This window comes from Bolinopsis microptera, chromosome 4 (assembly GCF_026151205.1).
Source record: "Bolinopsis microptera isolate Bmic1 chromosome 4, MBARI_Bmic_1.0, whole genome shotgun sequence".
NCBI classification, from domain to species: domain Eukaryota; kingdom Metazoa; phylum Ctenophora; class Tentaculata; order Lobata; family Bolinopsidae; genus Bolinopsis; species Bolinopsis microptera.
The window spans coordinates 9158495-9177465 of NC_087075.1; the positions used below are offsets into that span (position 1 = coordinate 9158495).

The 18971-nt window shown below is 37.8% G+C and overlaps 1 protein-coding gene across 21 annotated transcripts in view; it reads right to left on the reverse strand.

Moving 5' to 3' along the window:
* LOC134813890 (potassium voltage-gated channel subfamily A member 1-like) overlaps window positions 1-18971 on the reverse strand; it is a 99008-nt gene that overhangs the window by 12648 nt on the left and 67389 nt on the right. For 16 of the 21 annotated variants that reach the window (XM_063821801.1, XM_063821794.1, XM_063821802.1 and 13 more), the window contains one exon: window positions 231-334. In XM_063821801.1, coding sequence (XP_063677871.1) covers window positions 231-334 — 104 coding nt within the window. Of the gene's footprint in view, window positions 1-230; window positions 335-2617; window positions 2798-18971 lie in introns of those variants that run through there. The other 5 variants (XM_063821808.1, XM_063821811.1, XM_063821805.1 and 2 more) reach the window with 1 other exon arrangement.

Genomic DNA, 18971 nt, shown 5'->3' on the forward strand with positions numbered 1-18971 from the left:
TAAATTATTAAAATCACGATACTTCGTTTTTCTCGTTTCCTGTTTAATTTATGTTTAGTTTCCTTATTATATATCTATTTATAGAGATTAATTCAGTCATAAAAAAATAAAATAAAAAAAAGCTAAGATGTAAGTGGTCTATTAACTTATTAACCAATAAATATTAACTAATTAACCAATAAATATTAACTAATTAACCAATAAATATTAACCAATAAATATTAACGTACGTGAATTAGCAGGAACCTTGTGATCGAAATCTGGCCGTCCACCAATTGTCAAATTGTTGCCACACTTTTTCCTGTTGTTCGAGTTTGCGTTCATGCGCCGCGCCCTGAAAAATGTTCAGTTAATTTTCAGTTTTAACTCGAATAAGTATAATGCTAAAATGAGGCGTATCGTTAACGTCTGCTTGATTTTTACATAAATATTTTTACATAGACATTAGACAACACGTCTGGACAGAGAAAAAAGAAATGGTATATGGACCTTGACAGTGGAACTGGATATAAAGAATCACAAAAATCAATTATATTACGCGTTCATCTGTTAAACTGTTGAACTCATTGTTAATGTTCATCAACAGATCATGTCAGCTCGGTGCCAACTAGGTAGTGAACGTCGTCCCTCGATAGAAAATCTTAGTTTATGATACTAAAGTGGGACAACGAAAACCAGGTACATGACTTAGTATCAATTATAGGATAGCGTGTAGTTCTGCGATATCCGCTTTATTAGATCTGAATTGTAGCGCTGATTACCAATATTAAGTTATCGTACTTTCACTGGAAGTATGATAAGTAGGTATGAACCGGGGTTGACCAGGTTTTCAGATAAAATATAACGTACAAATATACATCGGTTTTAATAGAAATAGTTTAATACTTAGCTTAGTATTAAAACTTATTCCATGATTTAAGTGCTTGCAGTTTGGTTGTTAATTGTTAATGTTATTAATCTTTGTCCCAATAAAGAAAATGTTTCATTTTAGCGCGATTAGTTACTTTACAAAGTATTGCAAATTTGACAAACAAATTTATAACCAAATTTCATATTTTCGTTTCAACCTATCATTTTCAAATTTCTGGATTTTTTACGGCTGAGCGCGGTAAAAATATTTCTTTAAAGTGCGATGGAACACGGAATTAATCAAATGATTGGGTAAAATTTACTTTGTCGGAAACAAAAAGCATTTGAATTTAAGGTAAAAACTTCATTTCCTAGCTGCACACAAAAAAGGAAATAAATCTTAGACCAGAGCACAAACCCACCTATAGCGGCTATAAAGCGGCTATAAAGCGGCTATAAAGCGGCCTTAACGGCTACCAACCTGTAACGACGATCAGCATTATAAAACCTTCTCTTCCCCTTCCTTATCCTCAAAATACAAGAGCAAATGTAGATCATAACTTAGCTCCGGCACAAAAAGCACCAGGAACAAACGTAGATCAAATGTAGATGATTGCCGGTACGAGCATAAAACTTACAACAAGCCCTCCACTCCCTACGGAACTAATAGTCTTGATTCATGTTCCTTTACTTTAACAGGTCATTACAGGGGGAGTTATTTGATAGTTTTATGTAATCCCTGATTAGATTTTAGGGGTAGGAAAGGACATTTTTCTCGTAGCAAGTTGTAATTGGTATGTGGGTAAGGTGCGGTAATGAAGTATAACTTTAAATACTTTCAACACTACCATTTAACAAATAATTTTAGAGATAGCTTAGGGAAGGATGAAAGTTGTTACCTTTAAAACATATTTAAATGCATAATTTTACGTTTATGAACTTCATATTAGCCTTTTACTTAGTCTGTACAGACGTCTTATGAATACTCTTTCAGGTATTTATAAGCTAAAAGTGATTTGGGGTGAGCACCAGCATAGAAATAAACATTAAATTTCTGTTTCCGTCGGAGAAAGTGATTTATTTTGATCTAATAGTGGGGTTTACCGACTATTGACCAGCGAGTTTTGCGGAGTATTTAATTATTTAATTGTATTTGGTGGGGGTTAAAATTGTGTTTTGTCACCTTTGAAAGATTTAGGGGCAGCGAATCATGGATTATTGAGGTTGCTTGCAATATCTTTACATCAGAACAAATCACGAACAGGCTAAGAAAATGAAAATAATTGTCCGTACTTTCCTCGTAAGAATTCTGCAATTGACAGTTCAGACGAAAATTAAATAATCATTGGGATCATTTTGAGACGCGGTCTAAATAATTTCCAGGTATTATAAATCTTTAGAGTTCGTACATTTTGATTATACAATTTAAAAGTTTACAATGTCATTTGTATAGACTAATGGGAGATAATTAAGAAATACCAACTGTCACCTCGATTGCTATTTTGAGATGCATATTGTCAATGTTGCATGCGGTCGATAAAATTGCCCAAATTTGCTTACCACTCGATTTAGCAATCACGGTAAATCGGGTTGGAGCTGTGTGAGTGTGTGCTGTTAGGTATTAACATTATTTCATTCAATCAAAAATATATAACATTAAATAACTCATTTGATAACTTAATCTGTTATTGATTAGAAAATGTATTTCTAGTTTGTGTTCAAACATGTTCAACCAATTAAAGACGAGTATTTTCACATTCATAACCACCTGGAGTGGTTGCTGTCTTTCCCTTCACTAAAGGTGTCGTTAAGACTGTTGAATCGGGAGAGGAACCCCGCGAACAGGGAGAATGAATTGGACAACATTCCACTAATTCCTCCGGTTACATGGGGAATATGGTGGTTTCTTCGTCTTCAACAGTGAATATTGAGAGGAGCTATACGGTGTTTAAAGTAAGACCCCCCATTATTGGAAAAAGCTCAGTAGCAGAAACTATGTGTTATCGTATTGGGGTCAAAAAGCAGCATAAGTCAATAAAATAGGATGATCCAAAAGTGTGGCCATGATTGATGGTTTACTTTCTGTTTTTAATTCAACCCCACAAGATTAAACATCAATACAGGTTAACAGCGACTAACAACATCAAGAACAGTAAATGATAAACAGAGTAAATAAATCTCAGCTGAGGTTAAACAAACATAATACCAAAAAAAGAGAATAAATTTAATATACAGGATGTATATGCTGGATTTACGGGATATATGTTAATTATTAACATAATAACATTAACTTAATAGACTGTGACAGGTAGCCCACATCAGTGTCAAGGGGCATCTGGAGATGACAAGGAGCATGTAATAAAACTATATATCGGTAAAACACCTATACTAGGTTAAGGACTTGCAGAACCTAGTGCAGGCGAATACCTTGAACAATCAATCAAATGCTATGCCTATAGTCTCCAACCTCCATTACAAAACTGTTAAAGAACGAGAGAGATTTAAGTTAGACGTTGGCTAGAAAACAGGACGAACCCCCCCCCCCTCTTAAAAGTCGGTCGGAGATCGGGATTGCTGGATTATGACTAACAGATAAATTATTATTTATCACTCTACCCTTACTGTAGGGGTAGATAGCTTTAAACCTAATCCTATCTACTGATAAACCAAACAATAATCAATTGAAAATCAATCACAATAATAATAACACGGATAAAATGGAATCGTCAACTTGCGTCCAATTCCGAGAAATCAACCAACTCGCAAGTAATTCCCGTAAAACAGTATCGTCAACACTTCAACATTGATTCCGAGATTGGGATTTTAGTACAGTCAAATCCGTCTTTTTGTCGGACAAAATTCGCAACAAAGCGATTTTTACGGGATATGGTCGGGACAGGTCCCAGGAATCATTCCAGAGAGTTCCCAAAATCCTCGACTTCAGGAAAATCCACAGTTACCACTTTTTTACCACCTTTTTACCACTTTGGTTTTCCGCAAATAAGTCACGTTCTGAATATCCTAGAAGATTCTAGTTTAAAGCATTGTGTTTAGAAAACAAAGAAGAACAACTTTTTCTTTAACAACTTTTTCAAAAATAAATTATTTAATTAATTAATTAAATAATTAATAAATTTTCAAATATTTCAAAAATACATTTTCATAAAGAATGTTCACAATTACATTCCACGTATATTGAACTAATTTTTATGAAAATTTTGAGAATTTTCACTTACAATATTTTGGACTTGTAAAATTTTCGAAATTTGTAAAGAAAAACCACTATTTACCACTTTTTACCACATCGAATCTCCGCTAATAAAACGACTTCTGAATGTCGTAGAAGGTTCTAGATTGAACCAATGTGTTCAAAATATAAAAGAGAACAACTTTTTACTAGACAACCTTTGGATTAGATAATTAATTAATTAGTTAATTAGATTATTAAACAAATATTCAAAAATTATACAAATTATTTTTGATCAAAATATTTTAAAATTACATATCACGAATAATTAACAAATTTTCATTAATTTAATTGGGAAATCGAAGTAGTACTTTATATAACCATATATACTAGATAAGAGTCTAACTTATGAGTCCTCAGCTGGCACATTGGTGCAATTGGATCCTGACATTTGAGGCAGGTTGATCCACAATGTATTCCTGCTTTTCTGCATGAACAAGCATTGCCACAACCTGACTTTAAACAGTTGCAACTGATTTTTTGAATGAGCTTTTTCGGAGCTGTACTCATAAGAGTGGTCACTGGTACATGTGTCCCATTGTTCTGAACAATTTGTTCATCTTCCATCCCCAGCTTATCGGATCTAGGTCATTCTCATCCCACGCCTGCAGCTGATGGTAAACACGATAAGAATGTTGTTCAGCTGCCCCAGATGTTGGCGAGAGCTGTTCGCACTTGATGTCTGCTGTTAAAGATTGCGACTTCTGTTCAAGACCTGAAAGTCTAGCTTCATCTAGTGATCTCGAAATGATGAAATCAGCTGCAGCCTTAAAAGTTCTCCTACATGATTTATGGTAGCTGGTGTAGAATTTGCCGAATAAAAAGCATCTATTACACTTTCATCGATGGATGCGATCGTTCTGAAGAGCCGATCCTTACCAACTCCGTGGATCCGACTGGTGGTGTCTGATCCAGTGAAAGTGTGGCACAGCAGCTTATCGTGTTTACGTGCCTCCTACCAATCGCACTTCGAATTTTCTCAATGTCATAGATGTAGCTTTTGGTGGTGAGAAACAGTAGGTGGTCAAATGCAAAGTGTTTTGTCATGTGCAGTAAAATGACAAGCAAATCAGTATCATCACCAATTACAGAAACATCAACTTGATTAGACCTGTAGACCACTCAACTGCCTCTCTGCAAATCAAAACATCTGCAAAACGATGTGCGAAACGGATTGAAAATGACGAAGTTATCAAGCAATTTGTTTATCTCGTTAGCGAAATTGATTGGGTTATCAATGATTACCTAATCGCTTATCACGTGACAGGGTGCTACGATACCGTAATTGGGCTTTCTGCACGATTTCTGTGCCACGCTTTCACTGGATCAGACACCACCATAGTGGGAATCTAGTGCACTAAGCTACGGAGAAAGTCACGTGAAATTTTTGGGCGAGCGAATTAGTAACTTAGTAAGAGCCTAACGTATGTGTACTATACCAACTTACCCTGTCTGTAATCCGGTTTGAGGATTCATCATTTGGTGCGATCTCTACGTTACAGAATGGAAATTTGTTTAAACTGTGTTCGTGGACTAAAGATGGTCCTGCCTCATTTACAACGGACTCCTCTTCATTGGCCGATATAATAGTTAATAGCACTATGTTTACAGTATGCACTGAAGGGGTATCCTAGGAAGTTTCTTGAACTTTTAACAGGTACCCCTCCTCATTTAACCCTCAATTAAGTTTCCTATCATTCGGTTGAGTCGACCGTTGAGATCGCATAGATCCAATGGATCCTTAGCTACTCCCTAGACTAGGTGACACTGGGATTCGAACCCTGAACCTTCTGCACAGAAGGCGGATGCTCTAACCGCTAGGCTAGATATGAATCTTTGGAACTGGTCTATGGTCACTGTCTGCAATAATACACACAAGACGTCACTCTGAGCTGAATCAGTCATGCCGTTGTACTGCCGTTTAATTTCGTTCAGTGACCAGGGGTTGTTGATCCAACCTGTGGTGCGTTGATTTGTTTATTTATACAAGGTATAAGAGGCGTCAGGATAAAGAATAGGACCTCTTAAAGCTATTCACCGAAACTAACTCCTCATTTGCCTGGTAAATTAAAACATTGTATTGGTTAAGAATGCCTCTAGTTGCGCTCTCCGCTGAAATCAAACTTAAAAGTAAAACGGTAAAAACATATTACTATTATTGTATATTAGTTGACAGCTACTTACATAGAATCTGCACGCGTACAGTATCAGGCACACGATGTGTTCTTCTTTTGTCAAAATATTAACTATTTCGTGTGATTTTAGTCCTCGATTTTTAGCAGATTCAACTTTTTTAGGAAGAGAAGTCAACATAAAGTAAAGCTGAAGCTTACGCTTCCAAACAAACCAGTTTAACAATTTAGTTAAGCACAACACTAAGTCGAGAGATATGATGTGTAAATAGTTATAAGCTATAATAGTATCGTACAAATTTGGATATTTTACCGTTTATTCCATTTATCTGGATTTTTTAATCTGTTATCTTATCTATGTGACGGTGTATGTTCTGTTATTCAAGTAAATTCATTTTACGTTTTACGTCACGGCAAATATTTTTGATAAAAATTATATTTTGAAATTTTTAAAAATTTAATTATTATTTAATTAATAAATCAATTAATTATCTAATCCAAAGATTGTCAGACAAAAAGTTGTTCTCTTTTATATTTTGAACACATTGGTTCAATCTAGAACCTTCTACGACATTCAGAAGTCGTTTTATTAGCGGAGATTCAATGTGGTAAAAAGTGGTAAATATTGGTTTTTCTTTACAAATTTCGAAAATTTTACAATTACAATAAGTCAAAATATTGTAAGTGAAAATTCTCAAAATTTTCATAAAAATTAGTTCAATATACGTGGAATGTAATTGTGAACATTCTTTATGAAAATGTATTTTTGAAATATTTGAAAATTTATTAATTATTTAATTAATTAATTAAATAATTTATTTTTGAAAAAGTTGTTAAAGAAAAAGTTGTTCTTCTTTGTTTTCTAAACACAATGCTTTAAACTAGAATCTTCTAGGATATTCAGAACGTGACTTATTTGCGGAAAACCAAAGTGGTAAAAAGGTGGTAAAAAAGTGGTAATTGTGGATTTTCCTGAAGTCGAGGATTTTGGGAACTCTCTGGAATGATTCCTGGGACCTGTCCCGACCATATCCCGTTAAAATCGCTTTGTTGCGAATTTTGTCCGACAAAGGCTTAAATTAGGACGGATTTGACTGTACTATTTCTTTGCACGGAAAAAAATAACGTTAATTCTGAATTTCGTGGAGCAGCTGCAGCACAGGAAAAACGTCGCTACTAGATGTCATCAGGTGTTGGTAAACAAGATCTCATGATGTGCTTTAACTTTAAGTCTTTGATCTTATGAACAACAAACTCGGAAACCCAAGTTTAGATACAACTGTTGCCAGAATCCTGGATTGAGGAAGAACTCCAAAAAAGACAAATTACCAATTAATGGTCCCCTAAGCAAGTCACTGCGTTTAAACATACTGATAATTAGTCCAACGAGAAAGCCATCAACGCCACTGGAACTAAAACTAATCACATACAAAATTGGAAGTATGATAACTCCCGTTAACTCTCTCTCTCTCTCTCTCTCTCTCTCTCTCTCTCTCTCTCTCTCTCTCTCTCTCTCTCTCTCTCTCTCTCTCTCTCTCTCTCTCTCTCTCTCTCTCTCTCTCTCTCTCTCTCTCTCTCTCTCTCTCTCTCTCTCTCTCTCTCTCTCTCTCTCTCTCTCTCTCTCTCTCTCTCTCTCTCTCTCTCTCTCTCTCTCTCTCTCTCTCTCTCTCTCTCTCTCTCTCTCTCTCTCTCTCTCTCTCTCTCTCTCTCTCTCTCTCTCTCTCTCTCTCTCTCTCTCTCCCTCTCTCCCTCTCTCCCTCTCTCTCTCTCTCTCTCTCTCTCCTCTCTCTCTCTCTCTCTCTCTCTCTCTCTCTCTCTCTCTCTCTCTCTCTCTCTCTCTCTCTCTCTCTCTCTCTCTCTCTCTCTCTCTCTCTCTTTCTCTCTCTCTCTCTCTCTCTCTTTCTCTCGTGCTATCTCTCAGACTCCAAAACTTAATGCAGCGGGAAGCGAGAGAAGCAAGATAAAAGACACCCTAACAACCTTGCTGGTTGTCATGGTGCTACACGCAATACGCATGTGCCTGGAGACAGTGCAACTTGTAATTATCAGCAAGTCGTGGAATTATGTGTTCTTTACGCTAAGTCTCTGGACATGACAATTGAGGTAAAGAAAGGGAGGTAGAGGAGTGTTGTTAAGCGTGACAGACACCTAGCAGAGAACAATCAGGAAATGTAAACTCGAGGAAAGGAGGGTGTTTAAGTATGAGGTTGTGTTTCGTGTTGTACCCACGAAACCAAACCCTCTTCATGGCTAGTATTCTAATCATGGTGTGACAAACAACTTGATTCCTGGGGTAGGGGGCACTCCCTTGGGGGCACTACCCTGGTGGCACTACCCAGGGGCACTACCCTGGGGGCACTACCCTCAATGTTTTGTGGGTCACTATTAGATCACATCAAGACAGAAAGGAAAACAAGCTGAAGAGTCAGCCAGACAGACCAGCGCTGCATTTCGTAAATATGGATTATCAGCGAGTCTCGGAATTACAAGTGGCGCGTTTTACGTTTATCATCCCAGGCGCGTGTTTTACTGGTGACGCCACCAGACCACTGAGAGATCGACCCTCGTGATTTGAACACTGTCATGCAGACACCATTTCATGATTTTGTTATACCGCATATTTTCAGGATGAGCAGGGATATCCGAGGAAGAAACAGCGTACTTCGTAATTATCTGCTAGTTCTTGAATTACAGCAGGTGGAATTAAGCGTCTTTTGTTAATTCCCTGGATACGCCAGGACAATTGAGCAACAGCTAAACAGGGATATGGATTATGGACGGAGGAAGGGTGGTACAGTCTATAAATGAGACAGATACGGGCTGAGGAGAACAATCTGGTAATCTACTGTAAAGTGGAGGTCAACAGAGAGTACGGGTTACATTCCTTAGCAAGGAATGTCTCGACTTTGCCAAACTGTTTATTTAAAATACTTCACGACGAAATCAAAAAGTTAAAGTAAGAGTTAAGTGGGAGAAAGAAGAAAAGTGAAAGTGAAAGTGAATTATGGATAGTTTTTTAGTTTGGTGCTCGCTAGAGTTGACGAGAGAAAAAGAACAGTTCAAAACACGGGGCGTGTTTAATTGTAAATATTACAGTAAGTATTAAAGTTAAAGTAGTCGGCGGTGTTAATGATGGTGTGAAGTTGAAAGAGTGCATGAAAAGAGTAACTTGTCGAGTAACTTCTTAACTTGTTGAGTAACTTGTTGAGTAACTTGTTCAGTAACTTGTTGAGTAACTTGTTGAGTAACTTGTTGAGTAACTTGTTGAGTAACTTGTTCAGTAACTTGTTGAGTAACTTGTTCAGTAACTTGTTGAGTAACTTGTTGAGTAACTAGTAAAGTCACTACTCACTAGTTAAGAAGTAAGGATAAGACAAGAAAGATACTAACTACATTCTTTTGGTCGTGTTTTATGAGAACTGCAATCAAAGTTTAGGGTTTTATTAAAGTTTATGGTCTGGTAAAACTTTTTTAGTTTTAGGGTTGTGGTTTGTTCTAGGGATTGGATTTACAGAAAGGGTTGGCTCCTAACTGAAGGTTGTATCAATGATCACATTATGGGGTCAGGAATATTTGGGGGTTATCAACGTATACTAATCTATCAGGCCTTCTCACCTAATTGCGATGGTTGACTGAGTAGCGGTTGCCATGGTGAACTATACCTAACGTACCAAATACACAACAACAACACAGCTCAGAAAAAACATAAAAAGTGCTGAGTGCTGTTAAAATAGACACTTAGTTGTTGAGTAGCTCCCCCAGTTCCCTGGACGCACGGGCCTCATGTGTCAAATAGTTCACCGGTAGTCTGTGTGAAGTCCCAGGGTAGCAGGACGCTGTTGTTAATGAACAGGGGGAACCAGGAGGGGAACTCCATCACCTGGGCTTGTTAGCTAGATTAATAATTATGAGACAGTGTTGCAGTAGGAGGGGGAGGAAGAGGGGGTTTAACATGTAGCTTCATGAGGACACCTGCACAACCTAGGTGTCAGGATAGCTTGGTGGAGGGCGGCACTAAGGGCGGCACTTGAGGTGGCACTAGGGCGGCACCTGCCTGTTTAACTATGCGATTAGGTGTTGCTAACGTAAAGGTAATGTAGTGTGTTGAGGGGCTTCTTTTTGTAGTTCACACGTTGAGGGTGCTTGTCACCTTGCCCATGTGTCGGACAACAGTTGTCGTGGAGACTGTTCTTAGGAGACAGATAAAAGTTGTCGTGGAGACAGTTCTAAGGAGACAGATAATAGTTGTCACGGAGACTGTTCTTAGGAGACAGACAACAGTTGTCGTGGAAACTGTTCTTAAGAGACAGATAACAGTTGTCGTGGAGACTGTTCTTAAGAGACAGACAACAGTTGTCATGGAGACTTTTCTTAAGAGACAGACAACAGTTGTCGTGGAAACTGTTCTTAAGAGACAGATAACAGTTGTAGTGGAGACTGTTCTTAAGAGACAGACAACAGTTGTCATGGAGACAACCAAATAACAAAATAAGTGTCCTTATATTAATACTTTACCATGCCTTACAAAAAAGCAAAAGGTCTAGCCAATCCACAACAACGTACACAATAACAAATAATCCTCAAACTCTCATCGCTTAGAAAATCTTTATGCTTAATTCATATCAAGAACAAAAAACAATCAGTAAGGTCCAACATAAACCAAAAATAAACGAGATGAAAGGCGTGTTTGTGCGACAGCTGGCGAGGAGTAAACCTAAAGCATATCTCGAGATTATGATTATACTATATACACACTGCATCACCGTCATAACACCTATATCCCCGTGATAATATTATATAGTCTATTTTTATGCTTCTTTTTTGTTGGCGCTTAATACAAGCAGGCTGAATTTTGCAATATAAGGTATTTTAATTCAGCACCACTTAAAATTCCGACCATCAGATTCTCGGCATGACTTTATAAATAGACAAATATCAAATTAGCGAGGGGTCCGATATTGTAGTTTAACAACACCCTACAACACTCTACAACACTCTACAACACTCTACAACACTCTACAACACTCTACAACACTCTACAACACTCTACAACACTCTACAACACTCTTAGAGTGTTGTAGAGTGTTGTAGAGTGTTGTAGAGTGTAATACTCTACAACACTCTACAACACACACACATGGCCAGGTTTTTATGTTACAGAAAAGATAGAAAATCCGTCGACAAAATCAAAGTGGCAATTTAAGAATTTACAGTTGCAGTCGTTAATCTACATCCCTGAAACTTTGCTGAGAGGGAGGCTATATTTATAACACACATGCAAACTCGGTGGGTAGGGTGGAGAAAATAAGTGGATTATAGCACACACAAGCTTAGTACTTTAGTAGGTCGAGCTTAGAGTCGCAGCAAATGTCTAAACTTGGACCATAGGCTAGGTGTATAAATCTTAATATACTGCAACCAATCAGCATCCAGTATTAATCACCATTAACCAATCAGCGTCCAGATTGATCAGTATCACCCAGGATCACTGTCACGACACAGTACTGGAAGTGAGATTTCTAAAAGAGATACTGACAAGTAACCAGGTCGTCCCAGTTGCTAGAAAACCCTGCTGATTTCCTATCTGCACTTTAACAACAGTTGATATTAGAGGTTATTGGCCGATATTTCAACACTTAACATGATTGACCTGGTGAATATTCTGTAGAAATCGTACTACTACTTTCTAACCCATCGAATATATAAGAGTTTTAATACTTTCAACACTACTATATAACAAATAATTTGAGTAAATGGCATTCAACATGGCCGCTGGATTATTGATGACAACTGCTTAAAGACAGACGAAACTATAGTATAAAAGGCTGCGAAGAGTGTGACGAATCGGAATTTATTTATTGTTTTTTCTGAATCTGGTGTAGTATCATTGCTTCATTGGCTTTATTGAAATGATGAATGGCCCAAACATCGAATATATAAGCTAGGAAATCCTTCACGACCTCTCAATTCGAAAGTACTAATTAACAGCAACCAGCTGTACACACACCAACGTATGTTTGCTGACTTTTAGCCCACCCACTATTTGCACAGTACTACAGACACGTGGAGAGAGCTGAACAGCTTAGTAGCCTTCTTGTAGACAATCAAATAGTATTGCTATGGTAACACTACCTTAAAAGGTATTGCATTCAGCAGCTTGGGCTTATTAACGATTGAACTGTGTCACTATAAGATCGAGTAATCAAATTCGTAGGATCCTTTGCAATTCAGAAGACTCTTAAAAACTACGTCGCCAAATATAATTTAACAGAGTACTAAGTAATATACGTTTATACGATCAGTGTTACTATAGTGACACTACCTTATATGGCAGTGTTACTATAGTGACACTACCTTATAAGGAAATGTAAGGTATGATAAACACTTTTTACGATCGGTATTCAGTAGACTGACTTCCTAGATAAGGTGCTGCAGACAGGGCACCAGATGTTTAGGTACTACAATACCGGGTAGGTCACTACCTTATATGGCAGTGTTACTATGGTGACACTACCTTATATGGCAGTGTTACTATGGTGACACTACCATATAAGGAGATATAAGGTATGACAGACAGCAAAGAGTACCGGGTAAAGTTAACAGACTCACACGAGCTAATAGCGACTATACAAATGACGGTGGTTGGTTTATTGTGAGTTGTAGAGTAATGTTTGTGTTAGGAGGAATACCTGTTTACAGGGACAAAAGGAAATCGCGATTTTTCTCATTATTTGCAACAAATTTTATGTATAGTCTGTTAAAAATCGCGGTATCGCGATTTTTGGGCAAAATAATTGCGATTTTTTTGTGTCCCTGCCTGGTTAGTTCTGAGGATCATTGATTTTAAGGAGGATTTTTCAGACGAACATTTTACTATGGGGCGAGGAGGGGTTTTTCCATGATATACGCCTCTAAAACCAGAAAGTTTACCTTAGTAACTGTGGTGTTACCCCAGGTATAAACTTAACACGTGACTATACAACTCCCGGTAGACACTGTACCAGACATAGGTGGTAAGATTTAGTAGGACCAGGAGCTGTGGTAATCTTCAAAATGCTAAAAATAATAATATTACGTCTACAATGCTGTCGAGGGAAAACTTAAAATGCAATAAAATAATATTATGATGTCAAGAGAGAGAAAAACTCCGAAATGTTTTAAAGTCGGGGATTTTTATTACAGTTGGGAAATAATGATATTACTTATTCTATGTTGTCGAGAGAAAAATTAAAAAGCTAAATAATAATGATATTACGGCAACTACAAAAAAAACACTGCTACGAAATATCTTTAAGTCGGAGATTTTTCATTAAAAAATAAAAAATAATGATATCTCATTGCCAAAAGAAAAAATAAATGCCAAAAACTCTCTTTCAGAAGAGAACACACTGGTACGAAATAGAAAATTGAGATATTGTTTACCGTGCAGACAGAAGAAGGGAGCGGTAGTAGGTCCATGAAGACCGAACCCATAGAAAGTTATTAACAGGTTAATCAAAGATAAAGTAGTCTGCAAGGCGAGAGGTTTAACTCTGATGGAGGGGGAAGGGGGGGGGGGGGGGGGGACTTGTTTTTTAATTATGAATCGGAAATCGTTAAAAGTGGTCGTAGAAATCGAATAGGAGGCACAATATAAAACTGTTCACGAGTTGAAAGCAACACAAGGAGACATGATAACACCAGATTAATACGAATTCGCTGATTAATATTTTCCAGGGTGTTGGCATTGAACACTACTGAATATCGTGTAGGTTTATCATCGGAAATTTAATAATCACACGAGTTAGTGGCAAGATTTTTGCCATATTATCGATATCCTGCGGGAGTGAGAATTATACTAACTTACTAACATTTGGAATTGTATATCAGCTGTACCCAGATCTTCAATACATCAGAAAATAAGCATAAAGCGTGGTGGAATTGAACGGTTTTGGCGGAATTGAACGGGTTTGACTACCTATAAAATGAAACACTGAAATTGACTGAAACTTCCAAATGTGATAATTAGTTGATGTAACCATGGTCACTGATGGTGGCTGGAAAGTCTACGTGGGGGTCAATCCCAATTCAGGCTAGAAAGTGTTTAATTATTAATTATGCCTAATTCCTATGCTGTAAACTATGGTTGCTTTAATATTATTATATCAGATTAACTAATTGTTAAAACGGCCTGAATGACAATTAAAATTAAAATAGATGTGCAATGAAGGTGCTATCGAAATTAATTAAAATTTAAATATGCCAAAAACAGGCAACTGGAATGGGCCATAGTTATCAACAGTCTTCCCTCCTTCAAAATGATTATACGAACATGAGGTGGTTAGAATAACCCCGCCCCCCCCCCCTTCTTACAGTCCTGAAGTTCTGTGCTACCTTAACGCAGAGTTACGTAAACTATATGGATCATGTCAGGCTTCACAGACTGTTCTAAGTAACTTCATACTTTACTCAGAGACAGTTCCGAGAGTATTCTATCTACACCACATTTTAAAATTAGACACGTCTACTGAGGGTTTTATTGTCCTGTTAACTTATTAACTCGGTGAAAAAGTGCAGCGTAGTTCTGAGAAAGTGCTGCAGTTTGGAGAAACGAAAAGAATTTTAAATGAATTAGCGATAACACGTTTCAGACAGAGTTCCAGATCTAAACAGGAATTTAACATGAAGTATGGCAGAATGCATCGTCTGTAACTATGCACTAGATTGTTTAGTCAGCTTGTAAAGCAAAACCGCGGATCAGGAGTACAACAACACCATATATGGTAGAGTTAAACAGGAACCTGCACGCTCCCGCACGATGTATGAAGTTGCCGAACAGAAACTCAATTTTAACTTGTCAAACCAACTAACCAAGCTTTCTGTCATCTCCAAATAATCAGAAGTATTTAGCTAAACCTTCCTGTTATCGTATGGTACATAAACATGGTTGATGTTGAAACGTTATTGATAGTCGACTTGAAAAGCTAGGAGAAGGATCGGAAGGATTTTGTGAAGCCGTGAATTTATTTAAAGTCTCACTGAATGAGAGAATGATCTCGTTTTAAAAATGTCTGAAGACAAAATGCTATTGGATATTAAAAGTCACGTTACAATTTCCAACGGTCATACCACTTTATGAACTACAACAAAAATTGTGTCCCTCCCGACGCGTCACATCTAACCAAAACTACTGATTGATTGTCTAAAGAGTCTAACTAAAACTTTCCTGCCATCGTTTGATACATGATTGACAGTTGACTTGAAAAGTTAGGAGGCGGATTAGTAGCTGACCAGATAAATAAGAAGTACGTTAAAAAAAAAAAAAAAAAAAACCCGACACGTGTTTTAGAGCAAAACAAAGACTGTTAGTTAAATTAGAAAGCTGGGAGGCAGATTAGAAGTGTTTGTTACAGCCGTGAACTGTCTCACTTATACTGTCACACTGTTACACTTGTACTGAACTCAAGGATACGAGTCTCCTGTGGAGATACCGCTAGACCACGTGACATGACGTCACGGCAGTTGCCACTTTTTACGAGATACTTATTATCATGTAGAGATTCATACTGAAAATAAAGCAGCACGGTACTATGGAACAAAGGAACATAGGAACATTATTGATAGTTAGCTCGAATAGCTGGGAGGCAAATCAGATGCGTGGTAGACCAAACTAGACCGCGACTGTCATATGACGTCACACCAAGTGACATGACGACACACCACGTGACCTGACGTCACATCACATGTTATCATATAGTGATAAGTCACGTGATTAAAGTAGTGATTCATGTCCAGAGACACACATTCACCCTGTTTGGTTCCCGTAATTACTGTTGAAATCCGGACATGATACTGGTAATATGGTGCTATAGTTTTGTACCTGGAGCCGATAGACTTGGAGACGGGAATATTAAATCAGATACTTTATACTTTGTATCTACACTTCTGACAGAAGTTTACCTGGAGCCGATAGACTTGGAGACGGGAATATTAAATCAGATACTTTATACTTTGTATCTACACTTCTGACAGAAGTTTGAACAGACCGTGAGACCGTAACATGACGTCACACCACGTGATATGACGTCATACCATATGAACTTTTGAATCTTGTTATAAGCATCGCTGAGATGAATATTGAACCAGCTCGATCGGCCACTGATCGAATGGACCTCATTAACTAGGAGACGTAAACTAGGATCAGGCGCATAACTCTCAGTTATTCAGTTAATACGGTAGAACTATACTAGTGCTAGTAATGTAGATTGTAGTACTATAAGTAGACAACAACAACTCATTTTTGAACTTAATGGACCTCTTTGTCTCCCACCAGTTAAAAATGACGATGGTCTGGTACTGTGAATTTGGTTTGGGACAAACCAAATCCTGGCTGTCTGCCAACGTCTGGCAGTCTGGCAGTCTGCACTTCCCATTCATTGAGAAATTAAGTGGGTTCTAAGATTCACACTTGTACATAACACAAGCTGAAAATGGGGTGTTCGGACTTCGGCAATAAGCATTCTAATGTTAAATAAATTCAACAGTAGACAAAATATTATTTTTGAACTTAATAGGTCTCTTAGCTTCGCGTTGGTTTAAAAAGTCTGTCTACCAACTTCTGGCTGTTTGTCAACTTCTTGCTGTCTCTCAATTGGTGAGTCAGCAATGAAGTGAATTTTCAGGTACACAGCTTTGTCCTATACGTTTACAAAACGCAGGCTGAAATTGGGGTGTTGGATAATGTCCCCAGTGCAGCTATACCCTTGACAACCACAGTACTGTACCCTTGACAACCACCTTCCAATTCCATCCAATAATCTGATTTCTTGTCACGACACCTAGATGCGTGGCGCGCATGAGCTGCATCTCAGTTAGTTAACATAACGGAACACAAGGTTTTAATCAGTATTTTACACGAGGAGCTGTTACTTTTAATGGGGAACATGTTAGTGGGTTTAATTGTAGCAAGAATCCTGTTAAACACATCCTTGTAGGTCTTCTCAGGCTGGACTATCTTTTCAGAAGAAGCACTAAAGAAGCACCTGCTATAAATTGGCACGATGCAAAATTTTCACGTCGAATTTCCTGACCCTAAACCTTGGCTGCACGTAATGTAAATGTGGGTGTAGGACTTGAGACTTCGCATTTCTAGTCACGTGGGCGAAAGACTTTTCATTTCGAGTCACGTGGGCCCGATTTTACTCGTCAGTCACGTACCTTGATTTTCAGTCGCGTGATTTCTCACTTAAGTTGTCAGTGAGTCTTTTACTTTACTGACTTATCGTGAAGCGTCATTTATAAATTTAGTCGGTATTTTAATATCGTGTCTGAAGTATTTACTCCCTCAGCAAGTATAATTTCACCTAAAAACAAAGAAAAAGAGAAGAAAAGAGAAGAAAAAGAGAAGAAAAGAGAAGAAAAAGAGAAGAAGATACACATACTATAATATTATGTGGGTACGACTTCTCTCGTATTAGTTATTACCTTCACTTGGCAGACTTGTAGAAATTTGGAAGCTTACCTTGGTCCAACTTTTGTGTACATCTAAAAATGCCAGAATCCAGATATGATCCTTACTAAGAGAGGAAAAAAGAAACAAACTGACTTATCGCAGGGTAAAGCAACCTATTGTCCGCAAGAGGAACTGATCCTTATATTGGGGCAGTATCCTCTAATATTGTTATCCAGGGTAGTTAATAATAAGTTACAGACAGTCACTAGTCACTAATCCTACCTTGATAACTAGTGAGTACTGACTGTTAAATACCAAGATGAGGTTTGGTACAGCTGATAATCGACTAAAAACGTAGTGACCTAGCGGTTTTTATAATATACCACTCCTTCTTCTTAAAAAAAGTACAAAACTTAAGACAGCCCAGATGCGGGTTATAAGTGCTTAAACCCACCTAAATCATCACCACGTGACATGACGTCACACCACGTGACATGACGTCACCACGTTGCTAAGTGCTTGTACCCACCTGAAACTCGGATCCTCCCGTCTTGGCATGGGAGAGAGAATCATCCTGAAATTGCACTACTGAACTGACAAGTTCTACTTTATCCTTCTGTGTGATCCACTGTCTAAGTCTTCACTCAGCAATAATTTGTCGTTAAGGAATGGAGAGTAGAATAACCAGTGTCTCATTCAGGTATCATATCTACCCGACAGTTTCTTCTTCTTCTTTTTCTCCTTCTTATGAAATGGCCAGTTTCTGGCTTAAAACCGAATTAAAGGACGTCTCACTAGCACAAGCGCAACGGAAACGAAACACTTACAACGAGCTAAGCGAAAACTAGCCAGTAGCCAAACTGCCGTTTCCAAAGTTGCAACTCGTCCAGCCTAGCGGTAGGAACGGAAGCAGAACACTAGAGTATAGACGTCAAAGATAAACGATAACTGAGAGCTGCACTTCTACAGTAGTTTACCTTACTTCTGAGAGTAAATTGGCCGACTATAAACACTCTCTACTTGGACATTAGGAAGATAAACTCAGGCACGTGACGACTCCTCCTTCATTCCAATTACTTAGTTAATTAGTAACTATTAGAGGGAGGGAAAGTGCAGTTACCAGGTAAACTAGATGTAGAACTTGATACAGGAACTCTGCCAAATGTTGCTGTCTGGCGTGTATTTTGATCTATCTTACTATCTTATCTCTTAGTTTTAACCAGTTGTAATCTCCTTACTGCCTGCAGTGCACAGTCAGATGTGTTGTAAGCTATTACTCTATTACAGTTTTCTGTCTCAGAACTTCTTTCTT